Source organism: Camelina sativa, chromosome 14, assembly GCF_030686135.1.
Source record: "Camelina sativa cultivar CO46 ecotype springtype chromosome 14, ASM3068613v1".
NCBI classification, from domain to species: Eukaryota; Viridiplantae; Streptophyta; class Magnoliopsida; order Brassicales; family Brassicaceae; genus Camelina; species Camelina sativa.
In genome coordinates, this window is record NC_141893.1 from 17879118 (window position 1) to 17899389 (window position 20272).

Below are 20272 nucleotides of genomic sequence, written 5' to 3' on the forward strand. Positions count from 1 at the left end.
TTAAAGCATATGACATTTTGGATTTGTATCCATTATCAACTGTTCTAATTCCGCTTTTTCTACCTGCTAAAAATCTTGTAATGTTATGTGACTGTTTTTGTGAGTAGACATGAGAGAGTGAGATATCAGCAAAGTTTGAGAAATCATTTTTATCAAATAATATATAGGGGATGAGTATATTTTCTAAGGGTAAATTGTGGCATGATAAGTGATACAGACAAAAACAAAGCAATGAATTGAATAAAAATGGAGGACCCTTTCATGAATCTAAATCAAGCCCCTTCTGTCTTCTTTCAGAGTTTCAACTCTTTACGCCGCCTAAATCTACAAATCACCTCACACTGTTTTTCGTATAACCTCCTCTGGTAGTCGCCACAAGCAACAGACTCGGTCCCAATGTACAACATCTGGATCTTCCTGCAGCAGTTTCTAAGTCATGGAGCAAAGAAAAAGTGGTCTTTTCTCCACGTGACACTGCGAGTATAGCAGTAGAGCCTCAAAGTAATATACACGACGGATACAGCTCGGTACAGAATAGAGTCGTTTACTGTATTGATGCTTGTATAAGGTTTCGCTTCTCGTCTGATGATCTGTGCCGGAACAACTTTGCAATCTTTCTTCTCTCGCAATCCTGAAATCCAGATGAGAAAACAAACAAAACATGGAAACTTAGAAAATCTGGTTCTTGATACTCTTAACTACTCAGACCTATAATAAGAACCCAATTCACAATTCCAAAATCCATCGGTTCTGTTTTCTCCATGAAAAAGAGCATCAGTTTTGAGACCCTCTCTGTTCCCTAAGATATTATTCTAATACTAACCAACATGGTATCAACACATCTTAGACACAGTATTATTATTTCCTACTGACCGGTTCAATTGTTACAAAGTTTGATGACCCACATCAATGACTCAGCTTACAACCTTACATACTACCTCCACGACTAGACAAGTCACTGCATTCGAGGTGTGGCTCTCTCTATTACTAGTTTATAGGAGGACTTTAGTTCACTTCATGTCAAGAGCACTTTTGACTTTACAATTCTAAATCAAGCTTACACACAAGGAGGTGGTCCATGTTTTAGATATTCATCAAGCAGCTTATTGTCAGGTTAAGCAGAATTATTATCATGGAGACTTTTCAAAAGGAGATCTTTACCTTGAACATATGAAGATTAAATGGTTTATCAGGATTCATCCTTCTTAGTTTCTGGTAAGTATAGGCAAAGCTCAGCTGGTCCCGGGGAGTGAAGCGTTCCACTTCATTGAACCAAAGACAGGAGAATAGGTTCGACATGGGAGTATGAGCTCGTACTATGAAAGATCCCTCTGGAACATCTGCAATTAAGATTAGAAAAAAAAAAAAGAAGAAAGATTGTCAGCAATCAGCACAAATGTATACGCATGATCAACACCAGGTAATGATTGACCCTTGGATGGTGGCAATAAGGATTCGACCCACATATTGCATATAACTCAGATGCTGGGATATAACTACTGGCTTCAAAAACTATTAAGATATCGAGACCAAGGATGCAATTGCTTATGCGAAAATCTAAAACCTCAATTACGCATGAACTTTTAACACTAGATAATATTTCAAAACTCAGTGTGCTTTTTACGAGCAACCCAGTAGCAGACACTAACTAAAGAAAACACTCCCCAAGGAAGGTCCTAATCCTGGTTTATATAAGTCAACCAACAGATACTTACTGCTAGGAAGAAGCTTGAACGGATCCGAAGCGTTAAATCTGGTCAGCCCATCAGCCTTGTAAAACTCAAACTGTTGATTAATAACAGTATGGTTATACTTGTTCAGCTTCTTGTTTTGTGCAACCTCTTCCCATAAACAATGACGGTCATAGTGATTGGATATAGCATACTCGTGACCCTTACGCCATAGGAAGTACTCCAGAATGAGTAGTGGGTCCAACTGAAGTCGTAACTTGCTGTCCAACCAGATTGAGTACCTGGAAGAATAAACAGCCGATAAGTTTCTGTGTGTGTTGATATAGATCTGGTCTTACATGAGAAGTTTTTCAGCAGATATTGCCTATCAGATTCCAAAGCATATTTCCCACTTTCAAGATCTAATTGTTAATGTATTTCACACTTGACTTTTGTCTTTGTGGCTCAGAATGAAAATTATACACATGCTTTGTAACTCATGTTATTTCCATCTTTCAATCATACTTAACCATGAGTCACTGACCTGTTCTCTACATGCAACTGGTGAACACATATGTGTTAGTCAGATCCATTAAAATGAGAATTATCGCTTATGAAAAGAGACTCACCTTGCTGATGGGAAAAGTCGGTGTGGCAACATTTTAGGTATTTTTCCTACCCTCCGCATATCTGCGTAAGGAAGATTCTTCACGACAACCAACTTCCACAAACCAATGAATCCTGCTCTGTCTGGGGTATGTCCTTCTGCAGAAACTGTTTGCATGGTAATCTCGTCCACAAACACAATGAAGCATACATTTTTTCTTGACAACCGACTTATCTAAATGAAAAGAAAAGAACTAAGGTTAGTACAGGTAACAATATATCATAAACAAAACTATAAACGAAAAATACGACCAAAAAAGAGCAAATATGTCATCAGAGGTTCTTGAGGAAGCGATTCTAACAGATGGCTGTCCATGGTTGATAAAAACACCCACAAAACCAACTTTCAGATGCCAGCTATCTAAGCATTCATAACAAACAATATGTACACCTAGCTCAAAACTGCTCATTTTTATCTTATTCCCAGTCACTAGTCTACAACAGTTAGTTAAACTGCACGCACATGTCAAGCCATGCCACTTAACTCTAAGATAACTCGAGTTGCAAGTCTCTGTTAGTGACTATGTAAGCTCAGGGTCCATGTATGGGAGATAGGCTACTCTAACGATACCCAATTTACTGATCATAGTTTCCGAATCTTAAACATGGAAAAGCGACGACCAAACAACATAATCATAATCTCAACAATGGATATAGAAGCATACCATTTTGTTGGCAGGAGGCCTCAAGCGATCAGAATTGCCAAAGATGCATGAGATCACAGCGATGTGGCATCTACTGATATAATTAGTATCATCTTCTGTCAGGTCAAATCCAGTGCTTTGAGATCCTTTGGGGCCTTTGACAAAGCCACAATGAATTGTCTTGTCTTGCGCCACGAAGGAATCGTCTCGCTCCTGTAAACTCTGATGACCTGCAAATCTAGGCTCCCACTGTTCTTCTCCATCAGGTTTATCTTCCCTCTCCACGTACTGTAAAGAGAATCTAGCAGATTTTCGAGTATTCAAGGGCTCCACTATTGGTTGACTAGAATTCAATAGCTTCATTTCACATGAACCTGAAAAATTTAAACAACAAATGAAATGATGAGCAACAAATACCCAAACTAACTTTCTCAACCATGGTAATTACAAGTTGATCACCTGAAGATCTGCGACGACCTCTTCTCTTTGTATCAGACCTCGACGCTTTCCCGGACTTACCACCCTTGCTAACAAGAGAAGAATCCCCAAGTGACCTTTTCGACATAGCTCCATCATCCTTCTCCTTAGTCATAGAATGAACAACCTCGCTAACCTTCTCCTTGCTCTGCTCTTCATTGTCATCCTCATGCCCAGAATCAACATACTCATCCCCATCATGAGAATCAATCGCATCATCATCCTCAGGATCAATATCAACTCCTTCATGATGCACATCGCTTTTGTTTTTCGCAAGCGTAGCTTGATACTCAGCTTCATACATCTTAAGTTCATTCCTTCCAGCTTCATTATACATACCAATCCCTTTCACTGCTACATCCTTATTCACATCAGATTTATGCTCCACCCCATCCTCATTATAATCAACATCTCTTCTTCTATCATCCTTATCCCTAGAATCTCGTCCATGAACAACTGAGCCTTGACCAAACTCAAGCACCTTTGAAGGATCTATTCTAGTCACATTCGTCAAAAAATCACCTTCGTATGAATCAAACCCTGCCAAGGAAAACAAAAAACGTATGAGAAACAATTCAATTCCCAGCAGCATCTTCAACAACAACACAAAGATGGATCGAGAAAGAAACGAACCTTTATCATCGTAGCCATTACTAGTGAAACCAGAGATATAATAGTAAGCTAGAACAGTAACAAGGAGGACAAGGCAAAGAACAAACACAACAGAGCCGATTCCAAGTCGACGAATCTTATCAGCTCGCACGGATCGTCTCCACCGGTTAGTAGCTTTAGCTCCTCCGACGCCGTTTCGGATCCCGATCGCTACGTGATCGGAAGAAGCTGCTCCGCCGCGACCGCCGCTGAATCTCTCAGTTCCCGATTGTCTGAATTGAGCCATTCTAGCATTGTCGTAGACGAATCCTCCTCTCTACTACCAAGTATAGATGCATATATATTATATTTATTATGTACAAAGAAGAGTGGTGAAGAAAGGGAGAGTTTTGGAGAAGTATGGTTGAAGCAAAGGTTTTTGTTGGGTTAAGTTCACGGGGACGAATTAGATCGATTTCGCCATTAAAGACCCTAATATGTGATTAGGTGAGAGAATGAGAAAGATACAGATGAACGCGCGTGATCGGCGACGCGCTTCCTCCTTCCGGCAAGATTATAAACTTTTATACGGTTGTGTACACTGTGCGCTTTGGATCTGTACTGCCGCTAGATCTCACCCGACCCGACCCGATTACGTTACGGATAACTCGGTTTATCTTAAAAGAATTAAGGATAATTTCTTTGCTTACTCAACATCAAATTTTTTAGATCAAATTTCAAATTAGTTCCAACTCACTCAGGGCATGTCATGACGAACTCTATACGCCGTTCTATTGCATTCTCTATTGTAGAATTAGATGCTGTTTTGTCAGAACGGGTTGTACGATGGGCCATCCCCAAGTAACATATCATCACGGATCCAAATTTGTGACATAGCAGTATGTAAGTAAGGTATTTTACCAGTCAAACCAGTAAGATATATAGATTGTTTCTAGTCTTTCACATAATATATGTTTGCTCGAGGTTTGTTTAGGGTTTAGAGTTTAGAGTGTTTACCGAAGATAGAGTTTATTATCTTTTGTGAAAGAAAGTTCTACTAATTAGGTTTTTTTTTATATCAGAATTGTTTAAAATTTATATAAATTAAATTTTCATATAGAAGATAAAATTGCCTGAAAAAAATTCAAAATTTAGAAGATTAAAAGAACATAATATGTTTCACACGGAAATTTTGTTAACATCATCAATATAGTACTACCGATTAGTTGATTCAATTATGATTGTACAAAAAAAAAATTGCGGTATATGACATGTTAAATCCTAGTTTACACTTGTACCAAAAAACATGGTTTCATAAGAAGAGAAGTGGATTGGAAAAGTTTAGAAGATGTACACAACATACAACCTAGAAAACACGGTACTATCACGCAAATGTCTCTCTCAGCCTGTTTTTTGGTGCATCACTTTGAGCATTCAAGATCAAACTTATAAAAAAAAGATATCAAGTTACAAAATAAAATCACCCTATCTCATAGGTTAAATATAATATAAAATTCTTCCTAATGTGTCCACATAAATTGAAAGAAGAAAATTATTTTCATTGCCATTTTTATCAATTTCTCCACCAAAATATGTACCCTTGTTCCTAATAAAATGCTTGTAGATATCTAATAGCAATAACATGAAATTAATTAGGAAAAACGATTTGTATCTCCCTCGAAAGTTTCATATAGCACCATAACTACACAGAATTCAAACCTCGATCTCTAGCCACACAAATCAGAAATTCTAGTCCAGTTTCCACATAATTTGAAAGTTAAAAACCTCTAAACACACGAACGATGAATTTATTGGTTTACTAGGGATCGACCCGCACATACGTGTGGAGTTAATTTCAAAAACTAATTTTGATAATCAGTTTGTGAACATACTTTTCTTAGGAATTATATTAATTTGTTTTAACTATACTTAGACAAAAAAATGATCGAATTAATTTTTGTTATCGGTAAAGATAACTACACTAAAATATAGTAAGAGAAATGTGGTAAGTTTATTCAGGACAAAAAACTCGTCCCGTCCTATCATAATGGATATAAAACCATTAAAATGATTAAACCCCGTTAAAGACAAACACAAATATTTTAAGGGTGAAAATAATTCATGTGTCCTTTCATCATGTCCCATTCTGTTCTATACGCGTTTTCAAATGCATTTCGCATGAAACGGTGCATTTTCAATACGGGATATTCCTAATATAGGAAACATTTTGTATTCCTTAAAAATGGGATGAAAGGAAAACAAAAGTTCCTGAAAATCCTGTTTCGGACAAAAACAATATAATATACAGTATATAGTATATTTATATACCATATGTCATAGTAAAAATATCACAAAACTAATGACTTCTTTCTTCTTATTACTTTATATTTGATTTATTTATATAATATTACATTTATTTTAGTTTTTTTTTAAACTATTAAAAAATATCATTTAATGTATTTTATTTTTATAATTTTTATCGCTTTACGTTCGATAAATTGGAAGGAAAAATATGTTACTTATAAGATTGCAATCGCTAATTTATTTTAGTTGTAACATGTTCTATATATTTTTTTTTGCAAATTTATGTTTCCATTCCGTTCTGTCTCCTTTCATCCCATCCCCTGTAATTCCATCTTGTCCATATTCATCAAATTCATATTCTCATCTCATTCCCTTAAACTCAGGTTTGTGAAATTATCACACAATCACATACCAATTTGATTTAAAATAAAATAATATATACTTTTGTTAACAAAATAATGTATTTTATGAAATAAAGTAATATATTTGGTTTGGCTAATATATTAAATATATTTTATTTTACTCAATTTTAATTTGGATCAGTAATATATACTAATAATGATAATAACTACCCATTGTAAAATAGAAAGTTATTTTATAATATTTTTTATTTTATTTTATACAATCAAAATTTAGTGACAATTAAAAAAAATAGAAAATAAATTACTTTTGGCTATCCCTCCTCTCTTCTTTCTTTCACCCACCCGCTCGATCCCTGTCTTGTTTCCTCCTCTTAACTTTCACATTTCCACCGTTATAATTTTGTTCCCTCGCTCTAAATCTTCAGTCTCTGTCTCGATCTATCAATCTTAGTCTTGATCCATTATCAACCTCCCATTATTGTTCCTTCTCAATCTTTGTGTTGTTCTTTGTTCTCTGTCTCATTCTCCCACTCTCAATCTCGTTCCCTCTTCTTAATTATCGTCATCTTCATCTTTGTAAATCGAATAGTTGTGGTCGAATTTGACATATAAGGTGACATTGTATTTGGGTTTTTTGATTTGCACATATTTAAGGTTTTAGTTTACATAATTTGGCATTAAGCCATCAATTATTTTTCTATTTTGCATGAAGAGCTTAGTGAACTTTCACTCAAAGGAATTCTAGTTTCAGTTTGAGTTTCGATTTTAAGGTTTTGTAGATTTGTGGATGCTATTTTTTGAATTATAATTATGTGATCACAAACTCATATATCGTTATTTGCACATGCTATTATATCATTCACTAAACTCATGTATACAATTTAATTTAATTTGTAGATCTGAGGTTGCTCTATGTTTGTTTAATCATCAGATGAAAGAAAAAGGTTGTAAGACTTAAATTTGTTAAAAGTAAATTCAGAGAAAAAAAAATACTTTGTATTTGGGTTAATCTCAAGAGCATCTTAAAGAAGAATTTGGCAAGATGTTCACCATATGATTCTAAATAGCCAAGATTAAAGGTACCAAAACATACTTGTTTCTATGTTTTTTTCCAATTACCAAAACCAATCCAACCAAAGTGTTTTGCTTCTTTGTCTAAATGACTTTAACATCCAACCAAAGTGTTAGCTGTGGGTACTAAAACAAATCCAACCAAAACAAATCAAACCAAAGAGTTATGTTTCCCAATATCAGTCACTAGACTGATATTTATTCAGCCGCGAGTCCAAATTCAAACTGGAAAATATTCCCAAAAGAGAATCTGACACAACACCATTAGTTTGAGTGTTTGCCTTGTGATATCTCTTGGGTTCTAAAGAAAACCAAACCACGGAAGAAAAAAACTTGAGCAACAACAAACCACAAAAACATGCTTCATTTTTTATTTTAAAAAGAAATCTCTATTGAGAATACGTTTTGGTTCTGGAGATATTGGGGTTCGATAGTTTTTGGTAAATTCTAGAGTGATACAGATTCTAATTTCAATTCACACGATGACTATACTTATAGGATAGCTTAATCGGTTTCAGAATATTATTTGGAATTTCGTAATATGCCAATTGTTTAATATATTCAATAAATTAAATAATACCATCCAAACTAATTATTTGGTATGAATGATTTCCGATTAATGCTCCTAGTTGATAGTTAGAGATACTGATTTAGTTTTCGTTTCCTTAAATGTTTTATATTATTAGTTTTCTCGGTGTAAATCAAATTTATATATGGCTAGTTTTTTTCAAATGCATTATTTGGTATGAATGATTTGCGATTAATGCTCCCAGCCAATAATAGTTAGAGATACTAAATATGGTTTTGATATCCTTAAATGTTTATATTAATAATTTTTTTTGGTTTAAATTGTTTTGCAGATTTAGAATCTGTTTGGATCAGCGTATATTCACTCCAGATCCGAATAGCGACACATGATCCTAACTCAGACATATTGGCAAACAAACAGATCCGCACGTTTAGCATATGTTAATTTCTGATTTGCCTTTTTTTCTAAGTGTACTCCCCGAGTTCCAAAACAAAAGGCGTATTGTTGTAAAATTATATTTCCGACCAATCACAGTAATATTTAGTTTTGGAATTGCTTAACTTATGAGATATAAATTTAATATATATATATTTTTAAAATTTTTGACTTCGAGTAGTTATGGCAAGTCCAAATATTAGGATTCTATAATGGATTCTGATTTCTTTATTAAAGTAAATTTTAAAACTATTATTAAGGTAACAAATTATATTTGATTTTGATTTGAAGTTTAAATGCTTGATTATTAAGATGACAAATTAAAATTATTCCCTAAAATATATGTTAGTTAATTTTATTCTAAATTCAGAATACGATTTTTTTATAACATTGATATATTTTCAATCAAAATTTAAAACCAAACAGTAATTAAAGAATTATTACAAAAATAAAAATAAATTAAAATTCTCAATTTAAAGAACTGGAATATGCTAAACTATAAAGGAAAAATATATAGTAAATATATGTTAAGGTTTTCATATTTGTTAACAAACAATCAACTTTTATTTGTTTGTTTTTGCCATATTTATTAAGTCGAATTAATTATCATAGTTTTCTTAAGAAACTTTAAAAATCTAAAATAAAAGATAATATTCAAATATTAAATTAGATTTCTATAAATATCTAAAAATCTAGAACCGAAATAAATATCTTTATGTTATATATACAATTTCAAATTTAATAATTTTGCTTTTATGGTAACAACTTTAAACTATTTCCAAAAATATCAGGTAATTTTTATTTTATAATTAATTTCATAATTATTGTTTCCATAAATATTAGATTTTCGACTAACAATTTTTGTTTACCATATGTTGTTTTAAAAAAAATATATATATTGGCAATTGGACCTCTTTGGCAACATGGATATATGATATGGTTTTTTTTTTTTTTTCCAAAATCTTGTTTTGTACTCCCCAATTAATAGTATAGATGACTTAAACCAATACTAATCCACTTAAAACCAACACTAAACCAAAATTAAAAACCTGACCACATACTAAACCAAAATTAAAGCCTGAACCATCTCCTTTTCCTCTTTCTTCATCTCCGGATCACAAAACAAAGAGATACGTCTCCGCTGCTGCCGTTTTGAACGAGAAGCTTGTAGGAGGAGGAGCGAGGAACGGTGATGTATTTGCGGCGGCTTTGCCGTAGAATCTGAGGATGAGAAGAGCTGTTAGTGAACATGATGTTGAATCACCGGCAAAGACCGTCAGAATTGAAATTGGCGTGAAGAGAAGTATCGATTATGAAATTGAAATTCTCCGTTTCGTTGTCGAGAGAAGAAATTGAAGAATTTTCCTCGTTGTTTTGTGGAGAAAAAACCCCTCTGAGAACACGTTATTTGAAAGAGAATTGCGGATATATGAAGTTGGATTTAAGTCAATCTCAATTTTGGTCCACTTTTTTCTGTAAAACTCAATGAGAATTTGCAGACCCGGATTAGTGTTGTTGTAAGTGAAAACGACTGCAGCAGAGGATTTCCCGCATTGATCCTGGGGGAAAGCATGACATCGTTCGCAGAAGAGACAAACTTAGTGATGTAGAGTCTCATTGTTGTCTCATTTTGGTGAATCATTATCATTGTTTAGCTTATAACAGAGAATTTGCAGGTTGAGAAGATGGTGCATTATCATTTAAATAATTGCAGAGAACAAAAAAGGCAATATAAAACATAGAAAAATAGTTACAGAGATTGAGCAAACCGAGTCATACTAGAGAACAATAAACAGACCTGTTGTCTCTTCTAATCTCATTCATCCGTGACTAAAAGTGCCTTGAGACAATTTTACTTGAGACTTGAGAGACAATGCCTTGAGAAGGCTCTCCTTACTATCAGATTCATCGTGTGGTGGTGAGAGGTGACTGAGATGATTTGCAACGTGGTTGGGATGATTCGACTTCATCATCATGAATATCGCCATCAACAGACCAATCGATTAGATTTATTGGTTCTCAAAATCTTGGGTTCTTCAATTCTGAGATTTAGAGATTTCGATCTTAAATTCGGGTTGTACTAAGGTTAAATCCGGTTTTTTTAGTCCTAATGTGGTTAACAATTGTCTGGGTAGTAGTAAACCGAACATAAACCGTGTTTATATGTCTTTAGGTTATGAATTTTGATTTTATGTGTTATGAGGTTTCGAACTTCCGATTTGTGTGGACCGAGATCGAGGTTTAAATTTTGTGTAGTTGTGGTGCTATATGAAACTTACGAGGGGGCTACAGATGGTTTTTCCAATTAATTATACAACAGTCCAAACTTGAAGGCTTTTTAATAATAGATCTCTACATATGAGAAATTCAAACTGATGTTTTCTTGATAAATTTGAGACGGTGTTGATTAACGTCTAACGCAAGTTCAGCGTTCTGTTTTGCTTTTCTCTTCTCTCCGACTATTTTTTTTTCTCTTGTCTTTATAAAACAACGAACCAAACAGAACCGAACTTACAAACAGTTTGGTTTGGAGACAAGACACTACTAATCTTGCTTTATGTGTCCAATTTAACTTCAATCTTAGGAGATTTGTCAAGAAGAGAGTTTAGCTCAGCAACATAGCTTCCCAAGTCAGTTGTGGCGTTAACACCCGAACCAGAAGCAGAACCAGAGTCAGACCCTTCTGCTCCACTCTTCTCTTCCCCTTCCTTTGAAGTCAGAGCTCCATAAAACAGCTTCATTGCGGCTTCCGTTGAGAGAGCATGAACAGAACAGTGTAATTTCTGAAACTTCTCTCTAGTTTCTTGTTCATCGATCAGCTTTTCTCTTAGCTCATCAGGTAAGAAAGCCAGTGCACTTCAAAAAGGGTCAAAACAGAATAAGTATAAACTACTTCATCGGATATGTGACACATCGCAGCAGCTCATGACTAATTCTACCTGGAAACACCTCTAACAATACCAAACTTGTAGCCAGCAAGAACCGATTCCTTATAGCCAAAGTTATAACCTTCCTGCGCTATAGCTTCTTGCCCAGCAGCAATCCCTTCACGGTATCCCGCCTGTGATTTCGATTTACAAGAAAAGCCAGACATATAGAGAAATTGATCAAAACTGAAAAACATTTTACATAAGAGAGAATGATAAAGTTAAAAGAAGAAAAAAGAATACCGTGTGGAATTTCTCACGTCTCAACTTATTATCATTGTCCAACACGCGAGCTTCACTATATTCTTCATCTGAACTTCCGTAAAAGGGATCATCTGAATCCTCAAGACTGTGATCAACATTACCTATACCCAAAAGAAGACTCTTCTCAGAGAGACGTTTAATTCTGCTCTAATCCTTAACAACCAAGCAAACACAAGATACATTCCCAGTAATAGAAGAAAAGCTTCTCAGCTAAGCCTCATTGAAAATTATAGTAAACTTATGAGAACATATTTGCAAAAACTTTGTTAATCGCAACTTATGAAGGTATAAGAGTCAATCACCATGTGGCGAAAGCTTCAAACTTTCACCATAAAGCTCTTTGGCGAAATTAGATTTCCCATCTGTAGATTAACAAGAACAAGAATTTTCCAGTCGTTTCATTTAGGTGGGCGATTAATGAAACTTAACAAATCATCAGTGAAAATCAAATTAAATAACCTTCAGGAGGCTCCATCAGTTCTACAGAGACGACACCAACGAGAAAACGGGGTTTGAGTAAAGGATCTTGAGAGCACAGAGGCACCAGAAGGACGATATTGCCACAACACAATCACAAGGAGACGACCCCTAATCTACTGTCGTTTACTGACTTGAGTATGAGGCCCAGTCAAGCCCACTTAGCTAATCTTTTTCTGATGGGTCAACCCAGCAAATCAACTCAAAAAAAACAACGACATACTGTGTATTATTATTTATTAATTAATACAAAGATTAACATAAAACAAGACAAATAATATATAAGAAAAGTCTCTAACGGCGGCTAATGTGCACCGGAATGCTCTGCTCGTATCGGAAAAAATTGTCGGGATCAACTCTTGTCTTAACTTGAACCAACTTCTCAAAGTTATCCTTAAAATACTTAACTCCATACACTTTACCTTCCTCGTATGTTGAGTTCAAGCTCTTCCCAATGTCAACGTCCCTATAGTTCAAAAACGCCTCTCTTGGATTTTTAGACACGTAAGGGCTCATTGCGTCAAACACTCTTTCCGTCTGGCTCAAGCAATCTCTAGCGGCTGCTTCACCTGGCACGAACCAGTTCGAGGAGTACTGAATCTTGAACATGTTCCCTGCTCGATGAGGAAACGCCGTCTCTGTCTCCGGTATCTCGCTCATTCTCCCGCCGTACGGGTTCCAAGCCATCGTCACGTTCTCGTTCTCTAACAGTATCTTGAATATCGATTCTAAACCGGGTTTTGAGATCGATTTCTGCACGTAATCGGATTTTCTCTTGAGGAAGATTTGCTTTTGCGGGATCCGGTTTAGCATGACCGATGTTGGCGCTGTACCGGGTGGGATACTAAGCCAGAACAGAACCGATTCGATCCATTTCATTTCTATGCACTCTGTTTTATTAATACCGAGTTCCGGGAATTTGACGTTCATAATCTCTAGAAGCTTCTCGGAGCTTCCTAAGAACATTCCCATGAAAGAAGCCTTCATAGTCTTGTTACTTGAGCTCAACGTTAATCTTATAAACAAATCGTTGTCGATCTTGTCAGCGATCTCTTGCCATTTGGATACAAGATCGGTAGTGGTTACTCCTCCTCTGTTTCCTACCGTTTCAACGTTAAAGACTGTGACTTTCTCCGGCACCGGAACAAGCTTGATCTTCCAGGCTAAGACAACACAGAAGCTAGCGGCTCCGCCGCCTCGTAAGGCCCAGAAAAGATCTTCTCCCATTGAGCTCCGGTCCAAGACTCTTGCGTTAGCATCGACGATCTTAGCGTCTATAATGTTATCAATCGATAAACCGTATTTCCTCATCATGTTTCCGTAACCTCCACCGCTAAAATGCCCACCAGCGCCTAAACCAGGGCAGATTCCGGCTGGGAACCCACGGAGGTTGTTGCTTTTGTTGGCAACTTCGTAATAGATCTCTCCTAGGGTCGCACCGGATTGTACCCACGCGGTATCGAGTTTTGGATCGATCTCGATTGACCGTAAGTTAAACATGTCGAGGACGACGAAATCGACCGTGGATAAATAAGACATTCCGTCGTAGTCGTGGCCTCCGCTACGGATCCGGAGCTGGAGGCCGAGTTTTTTGGCGCAGTTGATTGTAGCTTGGATATGAGTGAAGTGAGCCGCGGCCACGATCGCTAGTGGTTTAAGCGTGGTGCCGTTGAAGTAACGGAGATTACGGACGTAGTTGTTAAGGATGGTGAGGAAGTTAGGGTTTTGTTGCCTGTATGTGAAGTTTTTAACTGGGGACTTTGGGTCGGAAGGTTTGAAAACAGTGAGACATTGTGTGAAACTGTCTTCGAGTGTTGATGGTGCTGCTAATGATGTTGGAATTATAAGGAAAAAAAACTATGACGATTAGGGTTTGAGTTGTTAGAGCATTCATTTTTCTTACCTTGGAGAAGATAATGGCTTTTAGTGTTCTAATTGGTGAGGGATTGTGTTATTATATATTGTATTATTTTGTTTTAAACAAATAGTAATAAATTGCTTTTCTTATGAATGTATATTTTTGGTAGAGTGAAATCTAAAAAGTAGTCAATATAGGTAGTTCGTTGGAGATTTAATTCTTAAAATATATTCCTCTATCTTGTTGTAATTAACTAGATCATAAAAATAAAAAAATATATAAAAAAATAAAAAATTAACTTGTATATTACATTACAAACAAAGTTTAAAATGAAATCTTGAAAGTTAAAAGCCTAAATATATATTTCCGACCCAAAAAAATGAATAATCTATATTATTAAAACAGGTACTCATGGATCAACTTAGGGCTGGGCATTTGGGTAATCCGTTCGGATTCGGGTATTACCCATTCGAGTTCGAGTAAACGGGTTTAGAAAAATAGAACTCATTGGATATTTTTAGGTATATAGGTTCGGTTTGGTTTGGGTACTATCGGCTTCGGGTCGGTTTGGGTTACAACTTTTAGAACCCGATTAGTATCCGAACTACCGGGTACCCAAAAAATATAATTAAAATTAGTTAAATTTAGTTAAATTTTGATTTATGTGACAAATTATTTTAGATATTTTGATGATTTTTGATATTTAGGTATAAAACTAAATGAAATATTCAAAATTATAATCATAATTTTAGGTTAATTGCATTATATTAATGATAAATATTATAAATATGTTTATATGTTAGGGTTTAATGGGTACCCAAACGGGTACCGGGTATTATCCGACCCTAACCCGAACCCACAGGTATTAGAAAATAGAACTCAATAGGGTTTTATAGGCAAACCCGTACCCAACCCCAAATCCAGTTTTTCGGGTCGGGTTCCGGGTTGGATATTCGGGTACGGTTTTTATGCCCAGACCTAGATCAACTTTTAGACCAAGACTTTGTTTTGGTAGTTTTTAAATAAAATTGTTAGAAATCAATAATTATAATACATTTGTATATCATGGAATTAAAATTCTCTAACCATTCAAATTAAGTCGGATCCCGAGCGGATCATTTAATACCCGATTAGTTGAGCCGATTATCTCTTCAAATATTTACCGTTGATTATCAAAATAAAATTAAATCTTGGCCACTGATTTTTTCAATGGTTTTAATTTAAACCATATATTTTGATTTCCAAATCATACAAAATTGCTTGATTACCGAGATTGTTTTTAACTGCAAATTTAAAACAATTTTTTGGGATAATCTTGCCTAAATCTTAATCGATTAGAATATTTAATTAAAGAAAACATATACATCATAATTAAATAAGGAAAACGTTTAAATACATAATAAATCAAATCTAAATTTCTGATTTTTTAATATTTTAGGAAAAACAAGAAAATAATATTAAAATTAATATTTGTATATATTTTTCCTCACAGTTTTAGGATCAAATAAATAAATCCAGTTTATTTTTTTTTCTAAAAATTAACTAATTACAATTTAAAATAAAAATTAAATTAATTTAAAAGGTATTTTAAAATAGTATTCATTATAGCCTCAATAATATGAAGTTAATTAATATATAAGATATGTGAAATTAATAAAAACCAATTCAAATTTATTTTAATGGATATATAAAATCAAATTATTTGTCAATACTCTCTAAACACACAAGATATGCAAAATATCTTATGTAACTAATATTTTGTTATCATAAATAAAAATAATATATATTTATAAAAATAAAATATTTCATGGATAACATTTGTTGTTTAAGAAAAATTATTAAAAAATCATTTTTAAAAAACAAAAAAAGAAGCAAAGAAATTTCAATTTATATTTGTATTTCTAAATAGTAATTACCCTAAATTAAGTATTTAAAACTCTAAAATTCAATAATTACAATTGGCTGACTATATTGCATTACTATATATTTATGGAAAATTGAATACTAATAAGTAGCTTTTTAATTTATTTACTATGAACAAATCTTCTATTGCATAAGAAAATAAAATTTATGTCAAAAAATGTGAGAAAAACACAAAATTTAGTTATGTTCTTACCCGAATATTTTGGACAATAAAAATTGTCTAATAGTTAATTATTTAAAAGAGAACAATTATGGGACATAAAAAAATTTACGGGTAGGGATGAGATGAAACTGGACGGGACAGGACAAGACGGCATGGGACGAGATGTCTTTGTTATTCTAAAATAGTTATGTGTATGTTATATCATGTAAGTAAACCAAATATACTAGTCAACAATATTTAAAATTTTGAATTATAAAAAAATATATAAACCAAACATTTTATGCATTCGAAATATACATAAATTAATTACAATATATGTCTTGTCTTTCCGTGTTGTAGCGCAAGTAGCAAGAGGTATCACCTAGTTTAATTTATTATATCCCCTATTTATTTATTTTTGTATAAAGCAGGTTTCAAACACATTAAATAATGACATACAAGTTCAATACACGTACTGACAATTTGTAGCGAGCATAGTTAGGTTGAAACCTCAAAGATAATGTCGAAATTAGAGAAGGTGGTTTCTTATTCAATACAAAAGAGGTTTGTACAATTAGGACTTCAGAGAAATTTAAACCTTATTATAAGACTATCAAGATTTATCTCGAGAGCACGCCTTCAATAGTTGCTACACAAGCATGTGTTGGTATGGCCTTTAATTTATGTGCTAGTTTAAATTTTGAGGCCATTAATTTATAAAAAGTACTGCCAAACTGCCAATATAGCTCTATTGTTAAAGACTTGTTAAAGTGATCACAATAGGTGGTGGACTCGAACGTAAAGTCCCAATAGCTCTATTGTTGAAGACTCCGCATTTGGAATCTATATCATGAGTCATGGACACATTGTGTAGGTATTAATTAATGTTTTTATACAAACCAACTAATTGATGGGGTTCGTTCTCAATTTGCTTATATTTTAAAATTTTTGCTTCAATGGAGCCAAATATTAATTCGTCACTACATGCGAAAAATGGTACAAAATTAAGCAAATATTACACATTTAGTCAAAATGTACATCTCAGAAAATGGTTTCGTGATGTGATACATGTCGTAACGCTTGTATACGTTACTAAAATTAAAAGCACTGAGGCTGAAACTAACATATTTAATTCTTCCTACCAAAATGGTGGAACACGTGACAAACCACCATTATGTAAACTTTGTCTTTGTGTGCGGGTATCTATTTTCATATTCTCATAGTTTTAATGGGTATAAGGATGTTTATACCCAACTCGATCTATTGTTATCTACATATGGTATTTTTTTACTAACGTGAATTAGTATAGTTCATTATTACGTATACGTATATAGGTAAGTGGTCCAATTAAGCGACTTCGACGTATGCATTTGTGTACTAAATTGTAACCATAAGAAAAAAAGAAAAAACAGATAAGTGGTTGCACACTTGCACCATCAAGTCATGACGCCAACTAACTAAAAGATTCACCTAAAAGCCCTCTTTAATGTATTCTCTTTGTTCATTTGGGTTTATAACAAAAACAACTTTTTCATGCATTCGTAAGGGATAAGCAAAATGGCTATCGGAGGATTGGCTCTTGATGACTCGGACGCCGGCAACATTGACGCCAAGTTCACAGCCGCAGTTGTCATGAGTTGCATTGTGGCTGCCTCATGCGGTCTCATATTTGGATACGACATCGGAATCTCAGGTTATAATTCTAGCACACAAAGGATCATCTCATACAACAAGTTTTTAAAATTTAAGTAAAAACCAAATTATACTAATTAATTTAATTTTTGATTTTTAAATTTAACAAAGGGGGTGTGACGACTATGAAGCCGTTTCTTGAGAAATTCTTTCCATCAGTTCTTAAAAAAGCTTCGGAAGCTAAGACGAATGTGTACTGCGTCTACGACAGCCAACTTCTTACTGCCTTCACATCTAGCCTCTATGTCGCCGGTTTAGTCGCTTCCTTAGTGGCTGGCCGTCTCACCGCGGCTTATGGTCGCCGCACCACCATGATCCTGGGCGGTTTCACTTTCCTCTTTGGTGCCCTGATCAATGGTTTAGCTGCCAACATAGCCATGCTCATTTCCGGTCGGATTTTGCTAGGATTTGGTGTTGGTTTCACCAACCAGGTAGCTGTAATTCCAATTTCACTAAAGTCCATAATATATTTTTGTTTGTTTGTGTGACAAAATTATATTATGGAAAAAGTGACAAAATTATACATGGAAAAGTGAGCCATCCGATTTATAATTTAGTTTCTTTAATTTTTTTTTTAAATCACTTCCATACTGATATAGTTCGTATGGTTATGGCCTGGTCTCATAAAATTTCATTACTATTATATTTATGCAATAATAAAAATATACAACTTTTTAATTTTTTACTCTTACTAAAACTGTTATGGTCCAGTTTCTGTTTCAGTTTGTTGGTTTGTTATTACAATAAAATTATGCGGTTTGTAGACAGTTTAGTTTCGGTTTAACTTGTATTTGGTTTTTGTAAGCAAATCTATTACAAGGTAACTAAAATTTTTGAATGTGAACACGTACGTACGCTAGGCGGCTCCGGTATATCTTTCGGAGGTAGCGCCACCGCGATGGCGTGGAGCATTCAACTCAGGCTTTCAATTCTTCATCGGTGTCGGAGTAGTAGCAGCCAATCTAATAAACTACGGCACGGACAGCCTTCACAACGGCTGGCGCATCTCACTAGGCCTAGCTGCTGTACCAGCCGCGATCATGACCGTCGGATGTCTATTCATTTCCGACACACCTTCTAGCCTCTTGGCCCGTGGGAAACACGAACATGCTCACGCGTCGTTGCTAAAGCTACGTGGCGTCGAAAACATAGCTGATGTGGAAACCGAGCTAGCGGCGTTGGCTAGGTCAAGCCAGCTAGCCATAGAGGCTAGAGCCGAACCTTTTATGAAGACGATATTGGAAAGACGGTATAGGCCTCATCTTGTGGTTGCTGTGGCGATACCATGTTTTCAACAGTTAACCGGGATCACGGTTAATGCGTTCTACGCGCCGGTTCTGTTTCGATCGGTTGGGTTTGGTTCTGGTCCGGCTCTTATCGCGACCTTGATACTTGGGTTGGTTAATCTTGGTTCGCTTCTTGTCTCAACTATGGTTATTGACCGGTTCGGTAGACGTATACTGTTTGTTGCTGGTGGTATTCAGATGTTTATCTGTCAGGTACGTTCTAAACTTCTAATTAGGTTAAGTTATGGATTATATATTTATGCTTATCACCAAGCATGCAAAAATTGATAACTAGGTCATGTACAGGTGGCAGTGGCTGCTTTGCTAGCGGTGACAGAGGGAGCCACCGGGGACGGAGAGATGAAGAAGGGCTACGCCGTGACGGTAGTGGTGTTACTTTGCATATACGCGGCTGGGTTTGGATGGTCATGGGGGCCATTGAGCTGGCTGGTCCCGAGTGAGATATTCCCACTCAAGATGCGGCCGGCTGGTCAGAGCTTAAGCGTGGCCGTGAACTTCGCCGCAACGTTTGCTCTCTCTCAGACGTTCTTGGTAACGCTCTGCGATTTCAAGTACAGTGCGTTCTTGTTTTATGGCGGTTGGATCTTTATAATGACGTTATTCGTCATCATGCTCTTGCCAGAGACAAAAGGGATCCCTGTGGATTCCATGTATCAAGTTTGGGAGAAGCATTGGTATTGGCAACGGTTTACTAAACCGACGTCAACTTGAAAGATGCAAACTTGCAATGGTTTACATTTTCCATGGATTATGATTATTAGTTAGCATTGAAAGGATATAAGACATGTAAAATACTTACATTCATCAAATTAGTATAGTATGTATATTTTGACTGGAATCTTTATATTGTTATGTAATTAATTATTTTCAAGCAGTGTATATTTTAGACTTTTTAGTTGTATTTTGATATCTTACAAAATAACGTGCAAAAGA

At 35.1% G+C, this 20272-nt stretch overlaps 3 protein-coding genes and 1 pseudogene across 4 annotated transcripts; 1 reads left to right on the forward strand and 3 right to left on the reverse strand.

Annotated features, from left to right (window-relative positions):
• Positions 1-125: 125 nt before the first annotated feature.
• LOC104742011 (uncharacterized) lies at positions 126-4841 on the reverse strand. Its single transcript, XM_087483061.1, has 7 exons — positions 4091-4841; positions 3440-3997; positions 3002-3354; positions 2300-2511; positions 1716-1972; positions 1162-1340; positions 126-631 (listed from the first exon to the last, which is right to left on the reverse strand). Exons 1-7 carry the CDS (start codon positions 4353-4355, stop codon positions 545-547), a joined length of 1911 nt encoding a protein of 636 aa, XP_087339187.1. The 5' UTR covers positions 4356-4841; the 3' UTR covers positions 126-544.
• Positions 4842-11108: 6267 nt separating this feature from the next.
• Positions 11109-12553, reverse strand: LOC104742013 (uncharacterized). Of its 2 annotated transcripts, XM_010462970.3 has the most exons (5): positions 12400-12553; positions 12243-12302; positions 11920-12041; positions 11689-11810; positions 11109-11605 (listed from the first exon to the last, which is right to left on the reverse strand). In XM_010462970.3, exons 1-5 carry the CDS (start codon positions 12413-12415, stop codon positions 11305-11307), a joined length of 621 nt encoding a protein of 206 aa, XP_010461272.1. In that variant the 5' UTR covers positions 12416-12553; the 3' UTR covers positions 11109-11304. The 2 variants fall into 2 exon arrangements, with proteins under 2 accessions (XP_010461272.1, XP_010461273.1); XM_010462971.3 differs by lacking the exon at positions 12243-12302 and having other exon boundaries at positions 12400-12523.
• A 158-nt stretch (positions 12554-12711) lies between these two features.
• LOC104743788 (berberine bridge enzyme-like 14 pseudogene) lies at positions 12712-14311 on the reverse strand (annotated as a pseudogene).
• Positions 14312-17704: 3393 nt separating this feature from the next.
• On the forward strand, positions 17705-20229 carry LOC104743789 (sugar transport protein 5-like). The gene is made up of 4 exons (XM_087486624.1): positions 17705-18033; positions 18144-18463; positions 18893-19531; positions 19625-20229. Exons 1-4 carry the CDS (start codon positions 17898-17900, stop codon positions 20048-20050), a joined length of 1521 nt encoding a protein of 506 aa, XP_087342750.1. The 5' UTR covers positions 17705-17897; the 3' UTR covers positions 20051-20229.
• The last annotated feature ends 43 nt before the right edge of the window (positions 20230-20272 follow it).

Excerpts from the sequence above, each read along its gene's own strand:
- LOC104742013 (XM_010462970.3), bottom strand. Across the intron at positions 12,042-12,242 it reads TTTGAAGCTTTCGCCACATG|GTAATGTTGATCACAGTCTT; the intron begins GTGATTGACTCT and ends TTTTGGGTATAG. Across the intron at positions 11,606-11,688 it reads ATTGTTAGAGGTGTTTCCAG|TGCACTGGCTTTCTTACCTG; the intron begins GTAGAATTAGTC and ends CCCTTTTTGAAG.
- LOC104742011 (XM_087483061.1), bottom strand. The coding sequence starts at position 4,355 with ATGGCTCAATTCAGACAATCGGGAACTGAGAGATTCAGCGGCGGTCGC. Across the intron at positions 3,355-3,439 it reads AGGTCGTCGCAGATCTTCAG|GTTCATGTGAAATGAAGCTA; the intron begins GTGATCAACTTG and ends TAAATTTTTCAG. Across the intron at positions 632-1,161 it reads TTAATCTTCATATGTTCAAG|GATTGCGAGAGAAGAAAGAT; the intron begins GTAAAGATCTCC and ends TCTGGATTTCAG.
- LOC104743789 (XM_087486624.1), top strand. The coding sequence starts at position 17,898 with ATGGCTATCGGAGGATTGGCTCTTGATGACTCGGACGCCGGCAACATT. Across the intron at positions 18,034-18,143 it reads ATACGACATCGGAATCTCAG|GGGGTGTGACGACTATGAAG; the intron begins GTTATAATTCTA and ends AATTTAACAAAG. Across the intron at positions 19,532-19,624 it reads TTCAGATGTTTATCTGTCAG|GTGGCAGTGGCTGCTTTGCT; the intron begins GTACGTTCTAAA and ends GGTCATGTACAG.